This window comes from Choloepus didactylus, chromosome 23 (assembly GCF_015220235.1).
Source record: "Choloepus didactylus isolate mChoDid1 chromosome 23, mChoDid1.pri, whole genome shotgun sequence".
Taxonomy (NCBI): Eukaryota; Metazoa; Chordata; class Mammalia; order Pilosa; family Megalonychidae; genus Choloepus; species Choloepus didactylus.
Window position 1 is genome coordinate 11,077,040 of NC_051329.1, and position 27,062 is coordinate 11,104,101.

Genomic DNA, 27,062 nt, shown 5'->3' on the forward strand with positions numbered 1-27,062 from the left:
TAGTCTTCCTTTGTACAACACACCGCAGTTGGCATATGCGTTCACCTGTTGATGGATTTCTAGGTTGTTCCCACTTTGGACTGATAGTAAAGCTGTCATGGACGAGTGCGTGGCTCTTTGGGCAGACGTGAGGGTGCATTCCTGGAGGTGGGGTTGTTCGGTCATACGGTCAGTGTGTTCCACTTTATAAGAAACTGCCCCCTGTTTTCCAAGTGGCCGCACCATTTTGATCCTCACCAGTGGCTCCACATCTTCACCAGCACTTGGTATTCCGAGTCTTTTCATTTTAGCCATTCTAGTGGGTGTGGACTAGAATCTTGTGGCTTTAATTTCCATTTTCCTGAGGACTCATGAGGTTAAGCACATTTTCCTGTGTGTATTGACAGTTGGAATTTACCCTTTTGCTAAGTGCCTGGTATCTTTATTGAGTTGTCTGTGGTCGGTGTTTTTCTTATTGATCTGTAGGAGAGTTTATATATTCCGAGTCACTTCCTTTGTATTGTAGATCCCTTCTGCTCTGTGGGTTGCCTTTTCACACCTTTAATGGGTTTTTTTTTTGACTGACTAAAGTTCTTAATTTTAATGAAGTCCAGTTTATCAATTTCTCTCCTTTACGGTTAGTGTCTTTTGTGGTCTGTTTAAGAACTCTTTGCCTATCCAAGGTCCTGAAGACATTTTCCTGGCTTTCCTTCCTGAAGCTTTATTGTTTTGCCCTTCACATCTTGGACTGTGGTCCGTCTTCCATCTGGAGTTTGTTTTTGCGTGTGGTGTGAGGTAGGGGTCACAGCTGTTTTCTTTATGAATATCCAGTCGTCCCAGCACCATTTGCTGACGTGTTCAGCTCTCCCTGTTGGACTGCAGTGGTGCCTTCCTCCTAAATCTGGTGTCCATCTGGGTGTGTGTGGGGGTGTCTCTGGACTCTCTGTTCTGTTCCATTGGCCTGTGTGTCCAGCCTTCTCCTAGTGTCCCAAGGTCTTAATTACTGAAGCTTCACAGTGTGTCTTGAGGAGACCTTCACCCTGAGTCAGAGTCGCTGGGCATTCCAGCAGTGGGAAGAGCACGGGCGGAGGCCCTGAGGAGAGAAACGGTTCACCATGTTTTGAAGAAAGAACGACAATAAAAGAGGCCGGTGTGATTGGGGCACAGGAGGGAAAAGGGAGAGCGGGAGTATATGTGGGCAGGGCAGCGGACGGGGGGTGCGGGGTGCGGTGGGGGGCGTTTGGAAGGAGCATTTCATTCCAATCACAATGAGAAGCCGTCAGAAAAACTCAAGGGCAGATATGAACTGTTTCTTCATCATTTATAAAAAGTCTGAAGGCTGTGAAACCATGAAAGGCAGAAACCTAGGAGGGCTTCCTAGAAGACTGCACTTTAAATAACAACTTCTGCTGCTTAAAATAAACAGTCTTGGAAAACCAGGTGTCGGCAGTCAGATGGACATGGGTTTGGATAATGAACTAGCTTCTTCCCAGCTCTGAGTGAGTCCTTAGGCAAGAGACAGCACCACTCTGATCCTCTGTATCCTCCTCTGTCAAATGGGTGGTGGTTGTGAGTGGCAACTGGGCGGGCACATCTGTGAGCACCAGGCACAGCACCTGGTACCGGTGGGCACTCAGAAATGTCACCAGCCCTCGGGGTTGTTGCTGCCATTGTAATGGGGGTGACTTTGAGGCTGAGAAGATGGATTTATTTGGGGATGCGTGGTTGGAGGCCCTGGCTCTTCAGGAGTCCTGGTCTGATTCCTCAGGGCTCAAAGGTGGCGTCGTGCTCCTCCGGAGGAGCCGGGCAGGGAGCAGGGTGGCTGGGGCCCTGCAGGCTCGCCCCTCGGCCCAGGCTGCTGGGGGCTCAGTCGGGGGCTTGGTGGTTGCTGTGGGTCCTGGGTTTTCACCCACAAGACAAGCAGCCCTGCTGGGGCCTCTCCAGCCCCTCCAAGCAGCACCTCAGGCCAGGCCCTGGCCCCTCCCAGAGTGCCGAGGGGCTGTTCCCGCAGGAACGTCGACTCCCGTGGGGGTTGAGTAAGAGGGTCTAGCTGCTGTGCTGAGGGTGCCCAGCCAGACCCCCAGCCTGGGGGTGCCTGCCAGGTGTGCGGGCCTGGCCTCTGACCTATGACCCCAGGGTTGTCTGTGGGGCGGCTTTACAGAAAAGGGAAAGGAGGCTGGCACCAGTGGGTGGAGGTTAAGGCCTTGAGCTTCAGATTCAGACACTGACCCTTCAGGGGTGCCCAGGGTGGAGGGAGCAGATGAAAGTTCGGTGCCAGCCTGGAGGAGGCCCCGCTGCCCAGGGCAGGGGAGGACACTTGGAGGACAAGGACCGAGAGAGGGCAGGTGCCCCGAGGACGCCACTCGGCCCTCAGCCAAGCTGGTCACCTCCTCCCTCGGAGCCTCAGTTCCCTCATCTGTAAAAGGGGAGAAATAGCAGCTACCTCATGGGTGGCGGGCGGGGCAGCAGAGGGAGGGAGCTCCTTGTGGCTGGAGTTGGGTAGACGGAGGCTGTGGCCAGGCTGTGGATGTGACGGGGGTTCGGGGGAGGCTGGAGGACACACCTGTGACTGTTCCCCCAGGTGAGGAGGTGGAGAGAAAGTAGAGAAAGGCTGAATCTGCTTTCAGTAGTCCCCACAGGTGGGCAGGAGGTGGGGTGACCCATCAGCTGTCTCACTTGCTCTGGCCCTCAGGAGGGGATGATGTCTGAGGGGCAAGATGGTGCCCCCCTGAAAGACGTGGGTGCAGGGATTCCAGGCTGAGGAAATGGCAAGTGCAAAGGCCCTGCGGGCGCACGGGCCGAGCAGGTTTGAGGAGTGGCTCAGAGACCAGCAGCTGGAGTGGAGTGAGCAGGAGGAGGGAGGGTGGAGAGGTGGAGGGGCCTCAGCCCTGGGAGGGGGCTTCAGGTTTAACACGAACAGTGGTGACAGCAGTCGGAGGGTTTCAGCTCAGAGGGGCTGAGACACTTACCTGGGGCTGCCCAGAGGGGCCCTCCGGGACCGCCTGTGCTCTCCTGGCATCGGACCGGCCGTGATGCTTCCAGAAGACCCTCGGTCACCACATCTGCTCGTCCTGTGGCGCCTCCCCCCAGCTTCCCAGGGCTGGCGCAGGACGGGAAGCAGAATGTTCGAAACCCTGAATGGGCATCCGCTGTGTGCCAGGCATGGCCCTAAGCACTTGGCAAGGTGCCGTTCACTGGCCCCGCAGGCGGATTAGCAAACCGAGGCAAAGGGGCTGTCGGGGTGTGCAGCGAAGGACCGGGGGTCGTGGAGGGTGAGGCCCGAGGTCTGCCGTCCCACACAGCTGTTCAAAGACAGACAAAAAAGTGGATTGGTTGCCCATATTTGAAAACCTGAAATGGAGAGATTCCACATGAAAATCCAGATTTATGGTTTCTCCTATAACCGCGGCAGGTTGAGCTGCCGAGCTGGCATCTCCGGGACTCGCTCCCAGCCCGGCTCCGGCCTGAGCTCCCGCAGCGGGAAGAGCCTGAAGGGGAGGTGATAGGGGTGCGGGTTCCGGGGAGAGAACAGGGAGGAAGTGGGAGCAGCCAGTGCCGGGTGGGGGTAGCTTGGGGGCAGGGCCTTCCCTGGGGGCTGGGGGCCCAGTTTCACCCGCAGCATGACCGGGCTGGCCGGGGCCTCTGGGCAGCACCCAGCCTTCTGGGCCACAGTTTCCCCATATGCCTAGGACTGGGTTGGCCAAGATGGCCTCAGATCCCTGTGAGCCCTGGCAGGTCTGGGGGCTGAGCCTCAGTTTCCTACATCTGTGCAGCGGAGTGATGGTGGAGTCTAGCCAACATTTATTGGGTGCTTGTTACATACCTGGCCCTTTGCTGACTTGGCCTCATTTGGTCCTCATAGCAGTCCTTGGATGGGGAAACTGAGGCCCAGAGAGGGAAAGTGACTTGCCCAAGGTCACGCAGTTCCTGAGTGGCTGAGACGGGTTGGCACCTGGGCAGTTGTGGTGGTGGCTGTTATTATTACCGTGGTGGCGTTCAACCAGGGGTCCCACCTGGGCAGGGGCTCTCAGACCGAGAAAGGTTCCCTGCGGCCACCTTGTCCACTGCCACTAGTTTACAGATGGGATCACTGAGGCCCAGAGGGGACTTGGCCAGTGCCCCCCTGCCTGGCTCGTTGGCCCTGCTGTGGCCCCTGCTGTCAACTCCGGAGGGGAGGGAGAGGAAAGGGGGTGCCCCACAAGAACGCAGGCCCCAATATTTGCAGGAGGGAGAGGTGGGTCCATGGTGGCTGGAAGGCCAGGCCAGGCACACGGGACGGGGAGGGCGGGTCCCAGTTGGGCATATGTGGTTCAGAGCTATCCCTACTCCGCTCCTTTCAAGCTGGGTGTCCTTGGACAAGTGACTTCGCCTTGCCTGGCCTCAGTTTCCCCGTCTGTGAAATGGGGTTAGCCCGGTGTCTGCCCCCCGAAGCACTGACTGGGTGGGTGAGGGGCAGCCCTGGGCGTTTATGGGGCACCTGGAAGCCCAGAAACAAGAGCAGCCTGGCCTCCTGCCTGCAGAGTGCAGCCCTGGGCTGGAGGTTTCCAATGGGGGAGACCTGGGCCTTGGGCCTCTGTGCTACCCCGTGGTGCCCCATGGTGCTGGGGCTCTGCCTGGGAGGGGGCAGAACCCAGGTCGGGTAGGCTGGTGCCGCCGGTGCATGCAGTAGGCGCTCAAGCAAACCTGGGTGAAGTGGCTCGTTTTCCTAGAGGCACTCACTGTGGGTGAGGAGCCAGGCCATGCGCTGGGCACAAATTAACCCGCCCAACGTCCGCTGCAGCCTTCCGCCCTTGTACCTACTTCACAGATGAGGAAACTGAGGCCTGGGGAAGCGAAAGGCGCCGAGCTGTGGACCCCAGGGCGGGGCGGGGACGGTCGGGGGCTGCGGGGAGCCACCCCTCCTGCCGGTGCCCCCGCGTGTGGGAAAGAGGAAGCAGAAAGAAAGGGACGTCCGCCGGAGGCCCGGCGGTTTCCTCCAGGAGGCAGGAGTGGGAGGCCGGGCGGAGGCCGGGCAGGAAGCAGCGGGCAGGAGGGGCCGGCGCCCCGGGCCTGCTCGGACCTGCTCGGACCTGGCTTCGGGCCTTGCCCCTGCCCCTGCCCCTGCCCGCCCGGCCTGGGGAGAGGCGCTTTGGCGTCCCGGAGCCCCGGCCTCCGCCTGCGCCTGGTTTTAGCTGCTGAGGTCGTCGTCATTTTAGTGAACTAATGGTTTGGCCTCTCCACCACAGCCCTGTGAGAAACTGAGGCTCAGAGCGTGGAGGGCCCAGCGTGGAGCCGTGGGGCAGGGGTGATGTCTCGGCCCCCGCACCCCCTTAGGCTCAGCGGCCCTCCATGGCCCAGAGAGAGTCCAGATGTCCTGGGGGAGATGGGGTTTTGGAGGCCCAGAGGGTCCCCGATCCCATGGTCCCCCGGGTGGACCCGGCCAGAAGGCCCTGGGGTGGGGCTGGAGCTCCTGCCCTTGCTCTGCCCTGGGTGCTGTGTGTCCCAGGCGGGTCCCCGCCCCTCTCTGAGCCGTACAGTGGGCAACAAGGGGCTCACTCTGTACCCTCAGGGACTGGTGGGCGAGGAGGGAGGGAGCCGGGGACAGGGCCCGCACGGGGCCGCCCCCCCCGGCCCTTATTGGGGTTCTCTGTAAGACAGTTTTTGACAAAGTGCTTTGCCGCTTAGAAGAAACCCCCAACCGCGCTGAAACCGCGAGCAGATGGTATCGCTGTGCTTCCTTTCAGCTCAAATTCTGTGAATCCACAAACTAGAAAGTGCCCCCGAATCCACCAGGGGTGGGGGGCTAATGATACTAATTGATGATCACCCACCTTGGCTCTCGGGCTGTTTCCACGCACCCGCCTCAGGGCCTGTTAGCTGCTGTCAGCTCCTTAGAAGTTGGTCTTCTATTTCTTTCTTTCTTTTCTTTCCCTTTTTTTGGGGGAAGAAGCAAGGGGCTGTTGGGACAAGCTCATCATTGTGGAGTTAGGGCTGTGGGCTTGGGGGCTGGGGGCAGGGCCCAGGGATGGAGGGCTGGGCACTGAAGGACAGACGGACAGGTATGGGTTTGGGTTTTGACACGGCGTCAGTTGCCATGTGGCTCTGGGCCAAGAACTTGGCCTCTCTGGACCTCAGTTTCCCACTCTGGAAAAAGGGTGCCAGAACTTGTCCGGCCACGTGGTTGTGAGCCCAGAACAGGTGGAGGGGGGGCCTGGCACGATGTGTCCCCACCCCGAGATGCGGGAGAAGTTGCCGGGTCCCAGAGGCGGGCCCCTGGGCACCCTCCCGGGGATGGACGGGGGTCCGGCCGCCCCCAGCGCAGGCGCCCCGGTGGGCCGGGCAGGCCGCTGTGGAAATCCCCCACCCACTTCTTTGTGAATGGAAAAAGGAAACCAAAACTCACATGAGGAGGTCTCTGCGTTGTGAGCAGTGGCCTTCGAGGGGGGTGGGGGGAGCTTCCTTCCCCAGGGCAGGAGGGGCTGCCTCAGCTTCCTTCTTGGGGCCCCGCACCCCCTTTTCCCATCTCCCCTCTGAGCTGGAGAGGAGGCCACTGATTTCGTCCAGCCAGGGACCCTGCAGGCTGCTCAGCTCCGGAACCAGCGGGTGACGGTGGCCCCGGGCTGCGGGAGCCTCTGTCCCTGCCCCGGGCTCCCCCCACTGCGGCTGCCGGACTTGAGGAGCCTCTTTCCAGGGAACCCTCTGGAAGTGGGGGGGGGGGAGCGCTTTGTCTCATCTAGAAGCTTCACGTATTCTAGGAAACCGGCTCTGCTGGCTGAGGTCCTCCACGTTTGTGTTCCTAATGCTTTCGCTTTTGTTTTTTTCAGTTAATAAAGCTCATCGTAGAAATTATAGAAAATTAACTTAAAAAAAACACAAACTACCCACAACCCCACTAACCAGGAGAGAAGCAGCATTTCCATTTAGGCACATGTCTTCTGTAATCTTTTTTGCCCTTCGTTTTCTTTGTGGAACCTTTCCTTCCTTCGGCCGCTCCTTTTTTCCTCATTCAACAGGTGTCTCTGGAGCCCCTGCCGTGAGCTGGGCACTGTCTGGACGCTGGGTACACCCCGATCTGATGCCCAAAATCCTGCCCTTGTGGGGGGAAGATTCTCCCTACTGTTCTGTTACCTACTTTACTTAGCATGTCTGGAAAATTTTTCTATGTTCTTAAATATTTTTCAAGTGTGTGTGTGTTATTGCCTGTGCAGTATTCCGTTTTCACAGACAGGCCTTGATATATTTATTTAGTCCCCACTGTTTTCTAGTCCCCCATTCTGGTCATTTCTAACTCTCTCGCTAGTGTAGAGTAACCCAGTGGCGAACATCTTGCACATAAATCTTAGTGTCCATCTCTGATCATTTCCTCAGGCTAAATTCCTAGAAGGGGAAGTGCTGGGCAGAAGGGTTTGTGTGTGTTCCTGATACTTCCCCCCACTCTCTCTCTTTAACTGCTTTATTGAGATATAATTTACATGCCATAAAATTGTGTTGTTTAAAGTTCAATGCTGTTATTGAGTCGGGTGATCATAACCATAATCTAACTTGAGTACATTTCATCATCTCAAAAAGAAATCTTGTGCCCATTAGCAGTCTTTTTCCATTCTCCCCCAGGCCCCCAGTAATCTACCTTCTAGCTTTTTGGATTTGCCTATACTAGACATTTTATGTAAATGGAATCATGCAATACTTGACCTTTAGTGTCTGGCCTTTTTCACTCAGCATATTGTGTTTGAGGTTCATCAGTGTTGTAGCATGTATCAACATTGTGGTTTTTTTTTTTACTGCTGAATATTCTGTTGTTTGGATACATAACGTTTTATTTGGCCATTCATCAGGTGATGGACATTTGGGCTGTTTCCACTTTTTGGCTGTTATGGACCAGTGCTGGTGTGAATGTCTGTGGACAAGTGGACAAATGCTTTCATTTCCCGTGGGTGTATTCCTGGGCATGGAATTGCCGGGTCACGTGGTGATTCTTACGTTTAACCTTTTGAGGAACTGCCAAACTGTTTTCCACGGCGGTGGAACCATTTCACATTCCCACCTGCAATATGTAAGGGTTCTGATGTCTCCACATCCTCGTCAGCACTTGTTATTGTCCGCCTTTTTGATCATAACCGTCCTCATGGCTGTGAAATGGTATCTCATCGTGGTTTTGATTTGCATTTCCCTAACGACTAATGATGTTGAACATTTTTTCATGTGCCTATTGGCTATTCCTAATATTTTTGCTATATCCTTTCCAAATAGATTTCCAGAAAGGTTGCACCCACTTTTCTTTCATAGTGGGTGCCAGCACTGGGTATTTAAAAAGTTTTGCCAACTTGCTTGTTAAAAACTGGTTCTTTTTCCTTTTCGATTATGAGTGGGATTGACCATTTCTTTCTCTTAAAAAAAAAAAAATAAACAAAACTGAGATATAATGCACATAAAAGGCAGTGTTTTAAAATGACTATTCAGTGGTTTTTAGTATATTCACCATCATTACTGCTATCTAAATCCAGAACATTTCCATAACTATCAGCAGTCAGCCCTGATTTTCCCCTCCTGCTGGCCCTGGCAGCCACCCAAATCTGTCTCTATGGATTTTGACTATTTCTCTCATGTTTCTTGGTCATATACATTTTTTGGTAAATTCTCAGGTCGTGTACTTTGCATGCTTTCTTCTGCGCAATTCCCTTTTCCTCATTGATTTGCAAGAGCTCTTTATATGGCATGGATATTACTCGTGCCACACATTGCAAGTACTTCCCTAGTTTGCAATTTGATTTTTCTTTTTTTTTTTTTTCCCGAGTTTCTTGGCATATGGAGGTTTTTAAGTTCTGAGCAGTGAACACAGTGAGCTTTTCCTTTATGGTTTCATTCTTTGCTTTTTATGCTTAGAAAGGCCTTCCTCACCCTGGGATCGGATAAATTATTACTTAGGCGTAATTCCAGTTTTGTCTTGGTTTCATTTTTCACTTTAAATTATTTAATCCCACTGGCTTTTATTCTTGTGGCTGGCGTGATTTCCTGTTGTTTTTTTAATGTCAGTGAGATGCTGGGTGTAAACGCAGATCATGTAGCAAGCACCCACTGAACACGAGCTACAGATGGGAACAACTGAGACCCCCGCGCAGGGCGGAGAAGGGGCTGGGGCAGGGGCACCTGGGCTGGCCCTGGCGCTAGGCTCTGCTCCTCGGCAGCCCGAGGCCCGCTCAGCAGTCTCCGAGCCCTCCCGGCGTCCCCAGGGCCCCCTCGAGCCTCAGAGGCCCTCACTGTCACCTCTGCTTCTGAATCATCATTCTTCGAAGGCCTCTGGCCGGGGCTTTTGGGGATCTTGGTGATGACGAGCCCCCTCGCCCCTCCCTGTAGGTGTGCTCCCCCCACCGGAGGCCGGGGGCAGAGCTGCTCTGATATTTCTTAACCGCAGCTTTTCCTCCCCTGCCCGGGCGGCAGGTGCTGGCCCAGGGCCTCACCGCTGGGGCGAAGGGCTCCCCACGGGATTCTGGCTCTGCAGCAGGGCCAGGGGGCTGGCAACCCATTCGAGCTCCTGAGGGGCTGGCCAGCTCTGGGACCCCTGGCCCAGCCCGTACGTGCTAGACACAGACTCACCCCTGGACCGGCGGCCTCCCACCGTGATCACCTGTCACCTGATCAGTGTGTCACCTGACCCCCACCGTGATCACCTGTAGACCCGGCGGGCCCCGTCCTGCCGTTCTCAGGGGCATCTTCTTTTCTTTTTCTTTTTAATGCAATTTTATTGAGATATAGTCACATAACATACAGTCACTCAAAGTGTACAATCAGTTGTTCATAGTATCGTCATAGTTGTGCTTTCATCACAACTTTGAACATTTTCATTACTCCAAAAAATAGAAATTAAAATAAAAAAAATCCAAAACATCCCATTCCCCTTCTCTCCTCATTGTTCATTTACTTTTTTAAAATAGTTTTATTGCGATACATTCACACACCCTACAGCCATCCACAGTGCAGTCATTCACAGCACCATCATACAGTTTACGTTCATCACCAGAATCAATTTTTGAACCTTTTCCTTACTCTGAAGCAAAAAAGAACACCCAAATCTTTCCATCCACCCTATTCTTCATCTGATTTTTGTCCCCATTTTCCCACTCATCTGTCCATACACTGGATGGTGTGAGGTGGCATCTTCTTTTGTGTCTTTGCTCCTGGGCCGTGGGTGGGCTCTGGGGGGCGGCGCAGGTGTGAAGCTGGCCTGGCCCCTCCTTGCCGAGAGGCCGGGACATGTGAGGTGTCCGTGGGAGCCATGGTCCCTCGTCTGGAGGGGCTGACTACAGCCCGGCACTCTCCGTCCGGGGCGTCTGTGGGAATGAGGGGCCGGGAATGGGATAGGGGAGGAGAGTGGGCAGGGGCCAGCAGCGATTCCTGGCGGGACTGCTGGGAGCAGGATGTGGTTTCGGTGTGGGCCGATGGCAGCTGGTGTGCAGTGGCAGCAGGCACAGGGAGGGCGGTAACTGGGCCTGGGCTGGGGTCCGGTGGGTCCCTGACCCTGCTCAGGACCCTCAGAGTGTCTCACTCCCGACTGGACATGGCTGTCATTAGGGAGCTGGCTGCTGGGCAGCCCGCAACGGGCACCGCTTCGCCAGCTCCTCACAGCAGTTCAGCTCCATGGTCCCAACACCTTCTCCTTGCCTGTCGCTACGAGAGCAAAGGGTTTTGGCCAGGAATGGTGCCCGGAGTGGGGGGCACGGCTTGGGTAAAGGTGAGGAGGGGGAGAGCCTGGGGGCGTCTGTCTCCCCTCCCTCCATGTCTTGCCCCCCCTGCAAGGCCTCACACAGAAAGGTCCTCACCACCCCTCTTGAACCACTTGCCCCCCACCCTGGGGAGCAGAAGGACCTTCCCATCCTCACCCAGGTGTGGCTACTCGGGGTGAATCAGGGCCCCTGCCTCTGGGGAGGGGTGGTGCAGTGGCTGTCCTTGTCAGGTCAGGGGATCCCAGACTGGCTCTGTGTATTAGGGGGAGCTGTCTCTTTATGGGGGTCTCTGCCACTGTGGTTCTGTCAAGGAGGGGGTGGTCTCTGCCTCTCTGAGAGGGGCTTTGTGTCTGTGATTCCACCTGGGGCTTCTGTTTCTTATGGGGAAGCCCTCACGGCCCTGAGGAGGAGCTTGCTCTGTGGGTGGGGCTGTAAACAAGCCCCCATGCCCAGCCTGTCCCACCCCTGCCCCTGTGTGCCTTGGTCTCAGGGCCTCCTTGGGACCTCAGAGTGGGGAAGGGGGCAGGCGGCCCCACCCCATTGTTCAGCATGTGAACTGGGGGCGCCGCTTGCCTGGAGGAGAGGGCAAGGCCGTGGGGCTCTCCTCTGACCAGCCTGCAGCACCTGGGGGCGGCTCTCTTCTGCCGTCCCTGCCTCTGCTGGTCTGTGTTTCCCCAGCAGCTCACGTGGCCTCTAGGTCTCTGTTTCTGACACTGGGAGGCTCTTGCTTGCAAGCAAAGATTGGGGGAGGGAAACTGCTTTCACCACTGCGGCTTTTCTGGAAGCTTCTCCCTACCCCCTTCCTGCTCCCGTGTGTGTGGGGAGGGCATGAAGCAACAGGGCAAACTGAGTGGGAGATCTGACCCAGGGTGAACTGGGAGACCCCCCCCCCCCCACTCCACTCCATGGATTCAAGCTGAGGGTAGCAGGCAGGTTCACTTGCAGAAGCCCCAGGTGGTGGGTTCCATCATCATTCCTGTTTTACAGATGAGGAAATAGAGGCACAGAGAGGTGAAATGATTTCCTTAGGGTCACACAGAGGGAAAAAAAGTGACTGAAGTAGGCATTTGAAGGTGAGGGTTGGACTTGGGGTCCCGGTTGGGAGCGAGTGATGAAGAGACCTGTGGCCTGTGGTTCCAACACTTGTTCAGCCCCTGGAACTGGCTCACTGCCTGGAGTTTTCCCCTAAAGGGACAGAAGGGGGTTCAGGTAATTTACACCCCCCCCCCAATCTTTCTTTACTCACAGGTCATTTCAGGGCTGGGGGTTCACCCACCCACCCATCCAATAAACCCTCTCCAAGCACCTCCTCTGGGCTGGACCCAGTGCTGGACCCTAGCTGGGAACAAGGCTTGGTGTCCATCCCCAGAGGAGCTCCCAGTCAGATGGTAGAGCGGCTGCATCATCAGGAAGTTACAGCCCAGCCTGATAAACTCCGTGCTGAAGGAGAGGTGCAGAAAAGGCACCTAACCATGACTGGGCAGTCAGGGAAGGCAACCTGGAGGAGGGGATGTTTTCTTTGCTGAGACCTACAAAGGATCAGACAGGGCCTGCCCACGTGCAAAGGCCTGGTGGAGGGAGAGCATGGTGTGGGAAGAACCAAGGGGCTGGGTGGTGGCTGGGCAGATGAGGGTCTGAGCCCCCAGTTCCAGAAATGAGCTCCACTACTCAATTCCTCCCCTCTGTGGGGTCAAGTGAGTTAGCCTGTCAGAGCCTCCCTGTCTGTACCATGGGGTTGACAACAGTGGTATTCCTGATGGGGTTCAGGTGCCCAACTCCCTGGGGCTTCCTCTCAGTCTGTCCTTGCCCCTGGCTAGTCAGAGCCCCGGGAGGCCCAGCCCATGTCCTCTGTTCTACCCAGCCCCTTGACCTGGCTCAGGTGTCCCCTAGGGACTCCCACACTGTCTGCGTGTCCTCTCTCCTTGCCCTGACCACTCTGCCTAGAAGGATCCCCACTGCTCATCTGGTGCCCCCACTGTTCCCCAGCACCCAAGGACCTGGCACACAAAAAGTCCATGATGAATATCTGTCAGAGAATTAAATTGGGTACCCATAAGCTACCAGGCACTGTGCTTGGTGCTCGGGATGCCATGGTGACCAAGGCCAGGTCCCTGCAGAGCCGGGCAGTCCATTCAGTGAAGGAAGTCAAGGGTGTCACGTGATGGCGAGTGTGTGTGTGTACACTGTGGTCAGGGAGCTGAGACCTGGCTCTGAGAAGGAGCCAGGTTTGCAATGTGTAGGAATTGCCTTTTGGGCAGAGGGACTAGCAGGTGCCAAGGCCCTCGGGTGGGAGCATGCCTGGACCTTTAAGGAACAGTGAGGACCAGTGTGGCTGCATCTGAGTGAGCAAGAGGAGAGAAGAGGAGGTCAGGGAGGTAACAAAGACCAGACCTTATGGGGCCTTGGGGGCTGTGGTGAGAGCTCGGCTTTTACTCACAGTGAGGGGTTCCGTGGGAGTTTTAGGCAGAGGAGACCTGTGATTGGGTCTACCAGGTCCCTCTGGCTGGTGTGAGGGGCAGACCACAGGGAGCACAGGAGGCTGGGAGACCAGCAGGGAGGCCGCTGCTGTCAGGCAAGTGGCTGTGGGGACTTGGACAAGGGGGCAGCAGCAGGGGTGGGGCGTGGCACCGGCAGAACTAATGGGCGGCCAGGTGGGGGACGGGGTTCAGGACTGTTGCCCTGTTTTCTGGCCTGACTCCTTGCCCCACAGTGGGGGTCTCTGGTGCTGGGCATGCCGGGGCAGCTGGCTGAGACTGGACTCCAGGCTGCCTGGGGGAGGGGAGAGGGCACGGCCAGCCTCCTCAGCCCCCCGTGCTCGATTACACTGACTCCAGCCTGTCCAGAGGCCAGGGGGTTTCAGATAGATGATGTTATTATGCTCGTTTCTGTGATGTCCTTGGAGTTTTTGAAATGTTTGAAATTCGGGCTCAAATGCCTGGCATGTAGTAAATGCTCACTAAAGGGCGTGGGCCATAGTAGATGCTCTGGTTCATACTTTGGAGGCCTCTGGCTGATCACTCTTGGTAGTCTCTTGGCTCTGATGTCTTTCCCTCTGTGTTTTGGAGTGTCTGTGGCCATCTGTGCAGCCAGTGCTTGCAGACACTTATTCTGTGCCCTGTTGATACAAAGATGGCAAAGGGGCGAGGAGGCCTTCTGGAGCTCGTGGTGGGGAGGAAGCTGTGGAAATGACTCTGAATCTGAGCGGGAAGAACGCTGCTAAGACTCTGTTCCTAAGGCCCCAAGCTCATCCCTGCCTTGCACCTTTTCCCCTGGGAGCTTCCCACACCTGCAGCTCCTTGTAGCCATTCTTTGAGAGGTGGCAGGCCCAGGAGACAAGAGCCACCCCGCGGTCCCTCTTTCACTGGCTGGTAGGAAGCTCAGAGCGAAATGTGTGGCAAGCATGACTGTGGTTGGAGTTTTAAGTGTTGTTTTCTTTCTGACCTTCTTTCGTATCCCTGCAACCTTACTAAACATTTCTTGGAATGTGTTTTTTCTTCTTTTTAGATTCGCTTTTTGATACCAATGAGTAGGACTTGAGCAAGCATTTTCCATGATGCTGCTGGATCTGTCTGTCCCTTCCTCTAGGCAGCAATGTTTCTGGGATCTAGGCTGCTACTGCCCCCAGGTTCCAGAAGAGGAGACAGGGGCTCAGGTTAGCATGAGGCCCCAGATCTGAGAGGCGTGAGTGGTGGGGCGAGAGCTCGCCTGCCAAGATACTGCTGCGAGGGCACAGGTGCTGTGGCAGAGGCGTGGCGTGGCGCGTGGCATGGCTCTTGACCTCTGGCCAGTGGTGGGGGACTGTGGGGTGGCAGCGGTGCTCTGTCCCTCTGTCCTGCTACTGCTGTTAGCAGTAGAGGGTGGGGCCAGAAGCCCTGGGACAGAAGGACCCTTAGGGAGATTGCTGGATTGGGGAGATCTCTTCCCCTGGCAGCTGTCACTGGATGAAGACCCTCTGTTGATGGGGCCGGGGCACAGTACATGGTTGGAACTCCATGTGAAGGCCCCCACAGCTCGGGGCCCTCCCTGCCAGGCCCTTTGGTGCGAATTGGATGCTGTCGTCTTCCCTTAGGCCCCACAAAGATCATCTTCCTTTTCTGGGGAGGTTGGGCATGGGGTGGTGATAGGAGTCAGGTCCAGCCAACTGCCAGGCCTGCTTCTGCCAGAGGTACAGAAAGTGAGCTCCCTGGAGCTTGTGGTCTGTACTTCCAGCTGCCGCTTGGACACCTCCCCTCCCCACAACCCCGAGGCCCCATGGTGGTTTCTAGGGCCTGCGGTGACCACTCACTCGCTGCATGCTGCTCACCGGTGTCCCAGCGGGAGCCTGGAATACCATCATGCTCTCAGCTGGGCCTGTGTGCTAGCCCCGCTCAGGGGTGTTGCAAGTGCTGCACCTACTCCTGGAAAACTCTTACCCTTGCCCTCTGTAGAGCCTAGGTTAGAGCGTGGACTCCCCCTGTGGTCCTTTACCACCTCACCACCCTCACCCACCTGTCACAGCCCCTGCTGCATCCTTCACTTTGGGTGCCTGGTTACAGGCTGGGAACCTGTCTCTCTCACTAGAATGGACGTGTACCTTATGTTCAGTGACCATGTTTATCTTGCTTGCTGCTGGGACATCAGCACTTGGAACTCAGTGAGGGCCTGGCCAGCCCCCATTCAAGATTGTCAGGGGCTATGGCAGAGTAGGGGGCCCAGTGCCGTGGAAGACTCTGGAAGGGTCATCCCTGGCCTGGCAAATCCTTAAGGCCCACGGAAGGCCCCCACCCCTTGGGTCCTTCAGGTTGTTTGTGTTCTCTTGATGGTCATGCCGTAGCGTTTACACATTGACTACATTGTTTTAATACAGGTTGCATGCCTTTATTTTCCCTTTATCTTACATAGTTTGGATATGTAGGTAGAGAGATCATATTCCATGTGCATTTCATTACAGGATGGTAAAGGAATGTGTTACAAAGGGGACGATGTGTGTAAGGTTGAGAGAGCGCTCGCGTATGCCCAGCTTCTGGGCCGCTTGGAGAGGAAGCTGTAATACTGCAGTGGACACAGGCTGGGTTTACCCACTGTGGCCGGCCCCAGATCCGAGCCTGGAAATTTAACAGTAGTTGTTTGTCAGCACACACAGTCATCATACCAGTCCTGTGAAGAAAGGACCTGTAAAATACCTCTATGTTACAGATGACAAAACTAAGGCATGGAGGGCTGAGCCTCCTGTCCAAGGTACATAAGGAGAGGCGGAGCAGGACTGAGCCCTGGACCCTAGACTGGTAAAGTGAGCCCTAAAAATCTAGAAATGCAAGCCCCACCGCTGGGACACTACATGCACACTGTGGTGGGAGACATCATTCTCTTGCCCCTTCACAAATACCTGGAATGGTTTGGCCTAAGGACAGTGTGACTCTAAGGTGGCTCCAGAGCTCAGCTACCTGCTGTCCTGGCTTGACCTGCAGTGTAGGTCGGATAGTGGGAATGTGAGGGGGCCCCCAGGTTCCCAGAGCCAGCGACAGAGCCCCATGCTCTCACTTGTCCCATCACCCTGGCCAGAGCCTCTGTTTCCTCCCCTCAAGGATAGGCCCAAGGACACCCCTATATCAGGCAGCACAGTGGTTAGACACATTGGCTTTGGTCCCTGGCAGTTCTAGGTCAAGTCCTGGCTCTGCCCCTAGAGAAATAGGCTGACTGGGGGCACCACTCACTCCAGGCTGCTGTGAGGGAGAAGGGGAGAATCCCTGTAATGTGCTCAGACAGCAGGCAAATGAAGCAGGGCCAACTTTTACCACTATCTGTGTGCCCCATGGTTGGCTGTGGTGAGGAGGGCTTCCAGCCCTGAGAAAGGGGAAATCCTCTCTTCCCCACTGCCTGCCAGGTCAGCAGTTTGTCAGCTGTGGCCGCCTCTGCATGGAGAGGGGGAGGGAGGGAGCTGGCATGGAGGGCCCCACAGTGAGGAGTGAAACCAGCAGCTCTGCTGGGTAATCTCAGCATGAACACTGGGGCCAGGGCTGAGAGGGGAACTGAAAGGGAGGCAAGGCCTGTCCCCCTCCTGGCTGACTTCCTCCCAGTGATCCCAAGGGCCTGGAGCTGGCAGGGAGGGTGGGGGCCAGGCAACACAGGACAAGCAGTGAGAAGAAAGTCGCCTTTTGTACCTTACCCATGTAGAAGACAGGAAACAGGCTCTTGAGCACAGGTCCTGATCCCCACACTGTGGTGCCCTTTAGGGCCAGTGCCCTCGCCCCATGGCACGGCCTCCAGCAGGGTGTGCTCCCCACATCTCATTCGCTCCCAGGCAGAGAAAGGGGGGTCTGGTAGTGGTAGTAAGAGGATCCTGAAGGTGAACATGCCCTGGCTGGTAATGGTCACTCGGGTGGGAACTTAGTAGTTGAAAACTTGTCTGAGCTGCGTTCCCTCACGTCGCATGCAGTGAGATGATGCAGTCAACCCGTGGTAATGGTCAGCAACTGGAGGTGCTGGTTGCACCCAGGGACCTGCTGGGCCCAGCTGATGAGGACAGGGCTGGAGGCTCTGGGAAGACCCCAGGGGCCCCAGAGCAAGGTTAAGCGTGTGGTTTTGGGGACAGACTCTCATACCAACTTTTGTAAATGCAGACCATGATGGGCCCTTCTAGGCAGAGGATCCCCCAAAGCCAGTGGTGCCAGGAACATGCTTTTGGGTCTGTTTCCAGTCCTCCACAGGACCCCCACCCTGCGTGGACTGGTTAGGGGTGGTGGTATTTTCCAGGTGCACCTGGCTGTGTCCTGGCCCTTGGGAAAGAGCTGCTGGACCTGTTGGGTCTCCTCTGGTCATTCCCCACCTCATCTCTGGCTCCTTCCCTCTCTTGGCCTATGCTGGGAGAGCCATTGATCCCCTTCCTCAATCAAATGACTTGATCTCCAAGTTTTTTGTTTTTTTTTAAATCACAAGAGGAAGTAGAAGGAATAGGAGGCAGTGCAGGGATGGCTTCCCTGCTGAGGAAACTCCCACCCAGGAGAAATGGGCTCCTGGGTCACAGGGTGCTCTGGGGCCTCTGGCTCCCAGGGAGGAGGCCTCTGCAGTGTCAGCCCCCTGTCTAGCCAGTTCTTGCTGGCAGAGGGGTAAGGTGGCCATTTCCTACCGGCTGTGAAGCCCCTGTGTGTTGGATGTCTTGGGAGATTCCTGGCCCAAGGCTTGGTGGGTGGGGCTGAGGTTTTACATGTTTTTCTGGCTGGCTGTGACTTGAGCCAGCCTTGCCAGGCCCTGCCCCTTTGGGCATACTGGGAAAGGCCCCAGAGCCTGGGCCGAGGCACTCTGCCAACCCTGCCCTACACAAACCTACCCTTTCTTGTTCTCAAGACTTGAAGGAGAAATTAGGTAGATGTCGAGATTTGAGGTTCTAGGCTGGAGGCTCTGGATAGCGATTCAAAATCTGACTGTGCCCCTTCCTCAATCAAGTGATTTTGCCTCCAGGGTTTGAGTTTCTTCTCTTTAAGATGTGATAGTACCTACTTGGTAGTGTTGCTGTTAGGCCAGAAGGGGAATCCTGTACTAGTGGGGAGCTGAGTGGTTGCTAATGAGGGAGGGAGGCTGAAGGCGTAACAGAGGCCTGAATCCCTGGGCATGAGCCTCTCAGCACCACAGTGGGGAACAGTTGGGGTTGGAGACCCTCAGGTCCCTTCTCTGACCCTGGTGTGGTGACGGCAGCAGCCTGGGTCACCTGGGTGGGAGCTCTTTTCTCCACCAGTGGGAAGAGAAATGCATGTCAGCAAACATGCCATGCTGGCGTAGCTGCAGGGGCAGGTGAAGGGGTGGAAGAGTGGGCCCCCAGGGATCTCAGTGCCAGGCCTTACTCCAGGCCTGGGGTGCTTGGAGTTGGTGAACGCTCCCTCTGGAAGCTGGGCCTTAAAAAGACAGTGGAAGAACCAGAGGGCCCAGGGTTGGGAGAAGAGCCACCAGGGACAAGCCTTGAGTGCCCCCTTTTGGTCTATAATAGAGTTCAAAGCCCAAGCTACAAACAACCTGCTCCAACATCCAAGAAGTCCGGCAGTGTACACGCCTTGAGATGCCTGACAACCTCTACACCTTTGTGCTTAAGGTAAGTAACAGGGCTTCCACCTCTGGGGTGCGGGATACACATGCCTCAGACCACACAGCTACACCCTTCTTCCCTGCCAGGTGAAGGACCGGACAGACATCATCTTTGAGGTGGGAGATGAGCAGCAGCTGAATTCATGGATGGCTGAGCTCCGGGAGTGCACAGGCCAAGGGTGAGGTCCCACCCTGGCACAGCTTTTACTGCTGTCCCTGACCCTCCTGCCCAGAGCCTTAATCCCAGCCTCTCCTCTAGCAGGCCAGAGAGCACAGACCCCGAGATGCACAGCCCTTCAACCCTAGAGTCTGGCATATCCAACTCCCCAAGGGGAAGCACAGATTCCCTTAATCAAGGTGAGTGGAGCCAGGCCTCAAGGCCTGTGGGAATCCAGCCTCAGTCCAGAACACAGATGGCAATGTGGGTCTCAAAAGGAACCCCACGTGGCTATCACTTACCTTCTCTACCAGGTGCTTCTCCTGGGGGGTTGCTGGACCCAGCCTGTCAGAAAACCGAGCACTTCCTGTCCTGCTACCCCTGGTTCCACGGCCCCATTTCCCGAGTGAAGGCAGCTCAGCTGGTTCAGCTGCAGGGCCCTGATGCTCATGGAGTGTTCCTGGTACGGCAAAGTGAGACACGGCGTGGCGAGTATGTGCTCACATTCAACTTCCAGGGCATAGCTAAGGTAAGGGACAAGGCGGGGAGGCTGCCCCCTGAGAAGTTCTGCAAGGCCCTCGGAGGACAGTCCCCAAGCCAAGCATCTCCCGCCCACAGCACCTGCGCCTGTCCCTGACCGAGCGGGGCCAGTGCCGAGTGCAGCACCTGCACTTCCCCTCAGTGGAGGACATGCTGCACCACTTCCAGCGCTCGCCCATCCCGCTCGAGTGCGGTGCTGCCTGTGATGTTCGGCTGTCCAGCTACGTGGTGGTCGTCTCCCAGCCACCAGGTGTGACCCTAAAGCCCATCGATAAAGAGGGGTGGACTGCACAGGAAGACAGGGCAGTGGGGGAGAGCTGACTGTAGGCCCAGGGGCAAAGAGATCTCATTTTGTGGTCTTGTCAGAAAACTTACCCGTCAAGACTCAGTGTGCTCTCTCTCGGTCACTTGTTCCCAGGTTCCTGCAACACTGTCCTGTTCCCCTTCTCCCTCTCTCGCTGGGATTCAGAGCTGGGCCTTCCCCACTTTAGCGCTGCTGGCTGTCCTCGGGGGCTCAGCCCAGAGGGTCTCCCAGGCAGCTCCTCGTCCCCAGAGCAGATCTTCCACCTGGTGCCTTCACCTGAGGAACTGGCCAGCAGCCTGCAGCACCTGGAGCTGGAGTCCGAGAGTCGGGCCCGGGATTCAGACTACGAACTGGACTCATCTTCCGGGAGCCGACTGCGGGCCATAGATAACCAATATACACCCCTCTGAGAGGCGGTGAGGAGTCCAAGGCCTCAGTGTCACAGAGATAGGAACCTGTGAATGTAACTATCTTTCCTTCCTTCCAGAGAGAGATTTAAGGGACACTGTTAACTGTTCACTCCAGTTTGGACGTGACCCTTCTATTAGGCCTGTTGAAGGGCCTCCTGTAAGTTCTGTCCACCTCCTGTAAGGCTTTCTCCTGACTGTTTACAGATGTAGTCCTTATTCACGGATGCTACTGGCTTCTGCCCTGGGGCCATAGACCAGTCCCCCATTCTGAGAGGAGCAGGTGGGTGGAGGGCAAGAGTTTTGCAGTGGAAACTTGTTATCACTGACATTGGGTGGGTGGGTAGGAGGGAGGGCATCAGGAAGCCCAAAACACTAACAGCCCTGGAGTCTGCCATGGTTTTCCCACTGCGGCTGCAGTCTGTGTGGCAGCTCAGCCTCACAAGGCCACGGACGACCACACCTGATCCTTCCACTCTCAGCTTTAGGATGAAGCTCTCAAAATCAATTTTGAACATTTTACCTCAGATAACTGTTTTAAAGCATTCAGGCTTCAAAACTAAACTGTTGCTTACTTCATTGCACTGTTCCAACTAATACTCATGCGATGTTTGTAGTCAGAGACAGCTATGCAAACCTTTTGACTAGTTCACGGTCCAAGCCAAGATGCCTGGCTTCCTTGTCAATTTCAACCTCAGGACAGTCTCCTGCTGAGGAGCAGCCACTGTCCTTCCTAAATGTAGAGAAGTGAAGCCTGTCACCCTTCCAGGAAATTCAACTGCTGAAATAGGAGGGTGGCAAGGAATAGTTCTACTCTGGTGCCTTATGAATAAAAAACTGGATTCTGGTTTATAGCAGCTTTATGGTGAGAGTTAAATTAATTGGGGAATGGGGGAGGGAAAAAGGACTCCTGGTCCCTTTCTAGTAACTCCTTCACCAACAGGGCTGGCTCAGTGCCCCGCAAGCTTTTAATGAATTACATTATCACATGTGGGTTTTAGGCTCGTTCTTGAGCCAAAATGGAAGCTAGGAATTTGGTGCCATAGCTAATGAGAAACCCTTTTAACAGCCCACAATAAATGTTCTGTTCCAGCTGGTGACTGCTTCGTTGATGGGTGTTTGATGAAGAATGGGTGTGCATATACACACAGGCACACGATCTCCAACACCCAGGGAAAGCCTGAAATTCAATCCCCATCTATACTTGCCTTTCACAAGTGATGCAACTCACCGGGCGGCAGGAGCAGGCTGGCCAGCTCCTCCCAGAGCTTTAGCCTGGAGGCTCAGAAACAACAGTGGCAGTGACAGGGTAGAGGCTGCCAGCAGAGCCATTCACAGCAGCAGCCAAGCTCGCTGAAGTGGCTTCTAGGAAACCGGGAGTTGAGGACAGCTTAACATTACAGACACATCTATCAGAGGCTGAAATTAAACCTCAGCCTAAAACCAGCAGTACTGATTGCCTTCTTGGGGTTGAGGGTCTGCTCTGTTCCCTCTAACCATTCTCTGTACTTCAAGAGTCAGACTTTTACTTGCAGTGCATTTTGGAGGAGGGAGGAGGGGTTGGGGAACAGGGATGTGTGTGTGAGGAGCAAGCAACCACCTTTTCACCACCTTTAAAACCAACAATCCTGGGTGATTTTGTAGACTATAAAGCAGATCCAAACCCGATCCAGGTTTGCAGTACATTTCTAAGCTGGCTTTCCTTTATTTCCTACACGTCCAGCAGGGCTCTACATAAGTAATGTAATGCTAAGAAAAGAAAGAACCAAAGGAAAGGAGTTTAAGCAACATTTTTGATTTCTCTTTTAAAAGAGAGCTCATCATAGAAAGGCAATGCTGAAAAATCCCTGGTGGAGATTTTTCTCCTTTCTGCACAGGAAAGGGGCTGAGTTGATAAATGAACCAGACCACTCCCTCCAGCCAGAAGTAAAGAAATGGGATATGACATCCTCAAACTGGGGCACTCGGTTCTCAGCAGCCTGTCAGTCAACACACATCTCTCATGGTGCCAAGAGGCAAACCAGGTACAGCAGATTAGCAGCTCTGGGAAGTCACTCACCCCCAGACTGCTTCAGTCTACAATGTTCAGAAAAAAGAAAAAAAAAAAAATTTTTCCTTTCTAAACACATCCTAATTACCTGGACATTCAAGTACATGGATAAAGTCCCCTCGTGGCCCCAGGAAGAAGTGACACCAAGCCGACACCTCTTTCTGTTAGAGTAGGTCTGGCTGGACGAAGGGGTGCCATCAGCCTCCCCCCTCCCCCCGCCCTTGCAGGCACCCCCCTGCTGGCTACAGCCAGCCCACCACAGCCACAGCACACACCACCCGCCCTATAGTCCTGATGCCACCACTGCTGGTGCTGTGGGCCCAAACCAGCAACCTCCACCGACAGCCAAGACTCTGAGCACCAAATCAGACAGTAAACATCATGTTCCCTCCAGTTATCTCTAATTACAGAAACCAAGTATAGCTTGACAGCTCCCAGCACCATCACTTTCCTTCATCTGACTTTATTGAACTTTTAAAAACTAAGTCACCAGCACCAAAGAATTAAGTCAACCAACCTGCCTTGAAATTAGACCAGCAATCCATATGGCTTTATCTGGTATAAATTCTTCTGCCTTTGATCATTTCTGGACCGTGCAGAAAAAAGGAATAGCAATCATTAAAATCTTGGGCCAGAGAACACTATTTTTACACAACAGGTTCTTAACTTAAAGTCAAGGCCTTGAACTCTGAAATTTCTTCTTGCTTTTATTCAGGGCTAAGTCTCATTGCAAATGTCATGTTAGCTCTAACATGCTCCCACAGCACAGAGTACTTGGTAGTGTATTATCCACTGCCTCTTAACAAGGACACACCTGACACCCAGTGTTAGGCTGGAATAAGCAGCACATTGTAATGAATGACAGTATCACAGAAAGTGGAGTCATCTTGTTATAGGCAGAAGATATTTTGCAAATTTTTATGTATTGTTTATGTACTGTACAAGTAACTTATTCTTGAATAATGCAAATTTTGCTATAATGTACAAGTTGCTATATGTGAATTAAAAAATGTTTCAGACTCTTAAACTTGTTGCCACAATATCTTTAAAGGCTCTGAAATCCTTACCCTGCTCAAATATTTGCTTTTCCTTTTATTGTCCTTCCACATTTTAGGGACATTAACAAATGTTTATGGGTCTACATCAATAAGCTGCTTTGTATATCTCTGCATCTTTTCAGTCTTTCTGCCTCTGGATTTTTTTTCTGTTGTTGTTGCAGTTTAAAAAAAAAAAAAAAGGGTGTCTCCTGCCCTCTACTGGTGTAACAGACAAACGCCTGAATTGGGACAACGGTTAGACTACCACCACCCATTTTGGTTCAGCAGATATTAAAAAGGAAGCTTACAGAATCAGCGTCAGCCTGAGGATGCAGAATTTCAGTGCTGCCCAACTCTGGCCAGCCTTCCTCCTCCTGAAGCAGACCTCTAATCCACCAAACAGAATATCTCAGTCTCGTCTTTTTCTAGATACACCTTGAAACAGAACTAAAGGTGAAGAAGAAAAATCATTTGACAACTACCTTCCAGGATATTAAGAAAACACATTCACACTGCCCTCCTGGCTTGACATTAAGTATCCTCCAACAGAAGCAGCTTATACAAACAGACACTAACTGATTATCAGTTTTTAAAACTTTTTTTATTTTTTAATTTTTTTTACTTTTTTATTTTATATTATCTACAAAGTAAAAGTTTGTCCCTTAACTTAAAAGTTGAACCACTGTAGACAGTGATCACCTCATCAAACTTGATTTATAAATAATAATCCGTCAGTTTGACGGTAAGAATTTGCTGAACCTTTGTCAAGTTTAGTAAAAGGGCGTTCCAAGTCTTGATTTTTTTTTTTTTAAGCAGTAATAGCAGCAAGAATCACTCTTGTTACTTCTTTTGCTAGCTGATGTGTTCGTGACTTTCAAGGGTCATTAAAAAATAAATAACTTCCAGTTTCAGCAAGCAGAGCTGGGGTACTTGCGGGACTCTGAAACAGCGTTTGGAATTACGGAACAGCCCACAAGTTCCTAAATGCCTCTACTCGGTCCAAATATCTTCACTGCAAGGTGAACTGTTAGCATTCCTATTGGATGTTACAAGAAATCAACATATATATTTCAAAAACAAAATAAATGAAATTCTAGTTTTCTGTGCTTCCAGTTGGTAGAAGCAGTAGAAGGGAGGAGGGAATTTGGCCTTTCGGTTCCTCCAGGGCAGCTTTACAACTGCTGCTGGTGGTGGGCTTGTACTGTAAAAAAGAAAAGTGAATATTTAAACAGAAAACTGGCAACACCACACATCAGCCTACTGTCTCTGCAGCACATGACTATAAACTATCCTTGGCTATCTGAACAAGACTCAAAAAGTTCACTCCCCCCTCCCATCTGCACCAAGGGGGAAGGGGTATGGTGGGTAGAAACAAACCAGTCAGACGTAAAACCATTTCAGATAAAACTCCCAGAAGACTTGTTGCTCATGGGGTAGAATAAAGGCTTTAACGTACCCCCTCCCCAAATACTAGCCAAGCACCAGTACTGCTTTCAGAGTAAAAGGTCAGACTGAAATGATGCCCTGGCAGCCATCGAGGATTAGAGCACAATTGCAGGGCATTCTCTCCCTGCCAGGTCATAGACTGGCACTAATGCTACACTCAGAACCAATCCATACACAGCACTTGCTCATCAGTAGTAGTCTCCAAAGCTACAATCAAACTCTGCCATGGTAATAACCCCCCACGTGTCAGACTGTTGGGACTCAGGAAGGAAAACACTGCCCTGTCTAGCCCATCATGACAAGGAAGGCCAACTGAGTCCTAGACATGCATCAGCTACAAAGAATGCTGCTGCAGCTTTTCATCAAGCCAAATCCTGTATACCTTCAGAACACACACAGACTCGGCTCCCAGAAGCCTCAGGCCCTGACGCTGCGCTGATCATCACAGTCCCTACTGTGCACACTCTGATGGGTCTTGCTGGTTCTCAAATGTGGGGCTTGAAGCACTGGCCCTGCCTGCCATTTGACCTGTGCCAGCAGAATGCTTTGGGGTGCCCCGGCGGCCCCTGCACACACACGCCTCACCTGAAGGGTGCGTCATATAGGGGAAATGCGCTGTTGTCGAGACTGGAATGGGCTGTAGTGCACTTTGAGCGAGGGCGGCCTGGGGACCGCCGGGTGGCTGTGTCGTCATTAGCATCATTGGCGCATGGGCAGTTGGATGAGAAGGAACCATTCCTGACTGTACATGAGCCTGAAACAGAGAGCTCTTTTACGCATACAGGCAACATCTCCGGCTTACACAACACGTCAACTACGTTCCTTTCACTGGACTGGGGCTCTCAGGAAATGGCAATGGCAGACCCTCAGGGCCTTTTCTTCTCTGGGGACATTCCCTAGTGGATCATCAACTGACCGACAGACATGCTTCAAGCTCTGGTAAATCCTGCAAGGTTGAGGGAGCAGGCACCAAGTGAGCCTGGGGGAAGGCCAGGGCTGCCATGTCCTAATCTTCAGTATTTCTGATCACTGGGGTGAGGTCTTCTTGAAGAGCAAACCCCTGATCCAAAGGCAGCTTTCTCAACTGAATACAGGGCAAGATGCAATGATGATGCAGAATCTGGCTTCCATGTGGTACCTTAAGTTTTACAGATAATATCTCTTTCAAACAGGAAAGCAGGTTATTACATTATAAAAGCAGGGACTGTCAATCCTGTTTTATGGATTACTTAGACTCCTCCTAGCCTCCTAGCTTGCTGCTCCCCACTCTGCTTCTTGCCTGCTCACCAGCACACCTCAATGACAGAGGAGTTGGGGCAGAAAGAGAAGAGCCTCTCAGGTCCCCTTTACTCTGTCAGAGGACATGCTGATGGGGGGGGGGGGGGTTGCAATTAATGGCTCCAGTGAGATGGGGAAGGGTAATTTAAAATCATCTAGGCAGGCCCTGTGTCTCTGTACCGAGTGATCACGAACCCCACGCGGTCTCACCATCAAGTTGAAAGGGTGCTTTAGTCTGCAGGGTCAGGAAGAGCCCTCATTTCCTGCTTCCCATAGTGTGCACTGTTCAAGACCACGCTAAGCCTTGAATGAAATGCTGTTTGTAACTCTCTCTCTCACATATTCAAATGGACCCATGGCATATTTGGACTTCCCTACAAGTGTTAACCTTTTTTGCCTTTTCAGCACAAAAACACAAAAAAGTGAGGTTTTAGGAACCGCAACTTACATGTACATTCACATACCTACTTAGCCACCAGCCTCTGCTAGACATCTGCAGGACCCCAGTTCTCATGAAGCTCCTGATTCAAACCATGCTGGCCTACACCTGACCAAACCAGCTCCCCACCCCACCATCAAAAGCAAATCATCAACTGCAGTGTGCTACACCACAGAACCTAAACTCTGCAGGGTAAGGACGCCCAAGCTTCCCAGAGCTGTGGACCTTCAGTTACAAGGTAGCCTTCTGAGAGTTAGATCCAATTGAGTCACATCTCTGACGACACACCACGCCAGAACCTCACTGGCACACTATTTGACATAGAATGGAATTCAGTAAGGTGGGTCTAGCTTAGACCCTACCTAAGAGAACTTGTTATTAAAGCAGCAAGAAGAAACATCGAATACAGCCAAATCATCCCTAGCAGCCCCAGGGAGAGTCTCAAGGACACTGTTAGAGCCCAACTTCAGTGCAGCTCCTCCTCATGAAGACAATCCAACTTGACCCTGGATTGCATTAGACCCTTTTCAGCAGCTGATGCAGAAAGCAACCACTGAGGTGGCACACATACCTTTCAACCTTTAGAAGCTTACACTGGAGGTGAGCTCCAAAGTGCTTCAGGGCTGCTCTTTAAGAAATATGGGACCACCTGGGTGCTCCCAGCTTCTAG

General features: G+C 53.5%; 2 protein-coding genes and 1 long non-coding RNA gene across 9 annotated transcripts in view; 1 reads left to right on the forward strand and 2 right to left on the reverse strand.

Annotated features, from left to right (window-relative positions):
- Nucleotides 1-20,996, forward strand: part of SH2B3 (SH2B adaptor protein 3) — a 32,960-nt gene extending 11,964 nt beyond the window's left edge. The window contains exons 3-8 of one of the 2 annotated variants that reach the window (XM_037816825.1): nt 18,640-18,741; nt 18,822-18,913; nt 18,994-19,091; nt 19,206-19,420; nt 19,510-19,681; nt 19,850-20,996. In XM_037816825.1, coding sequence (XP_037672753.1) covers nt 18,640-18,741; nt 18,822-18,913; nt 18,994-19,091; nt 19,206-19,420; nt 19,510-19,681; nt 19,850-20,145 — 975 coding nt within the window. In that variant the 3' untranslated portion in view covers nt 20,146-20,996. The remainder of the gene's footprint in view (nt 1-18,639; nt 18,742-18,821; nt 18,914-18,993; nt 19,092-19,205; nt 19,421-19,509; nt 19,682-19,849) is intronic. The other variant, XM_037816826.1, reaches the window with a different exon arrangement.
- Nucleotides 15,504-22,406, reverse strand: LOC119519257. The gene is made up of 3 exons (XR_005213997.1): nt 19,194-22,406; nt 16,825-17,195; nt 15,504-16,120 (listed from the first exon to the last, which is right to left on the reverse strand). It is a non-coding gene; the product is annotated as an uncharacterized LOC119519257 (long non-coding RNA).
- A 1,405-nt stretch (nt 22,407-23,811) lies between these two features.
- ATXN2 (ataxin 2) overlaps nt 23,812-27,062 on the reverse strand; it is a 198,073-nt gene continuing 194,822 nt past the window's right edge. For 5 of the 6 annotated variants that reach the window (XM_037816824.1, XM_037816819.1, XM_037816823.1 and 2 more), the window contains 2 exons: nt 25,261-25,429; nt 23,812-24,430 (listed from right to left, as the gene is read on the reverse strand). In XM_037816824.1, coding sequence (XP_037672752.1) covers nt 24,402-24,430; nt 25,261-25,429 — 198 coding nt within the window. In that variant the 3' untranslated portion in view covers nt 23,812-24,401. The remainder of the gene's footprint in view (nt 24,431-25,260; nt 25,430-27,062) is intronic. The other variant, XM_037816822.1, reaches the window with a different exon arrangement.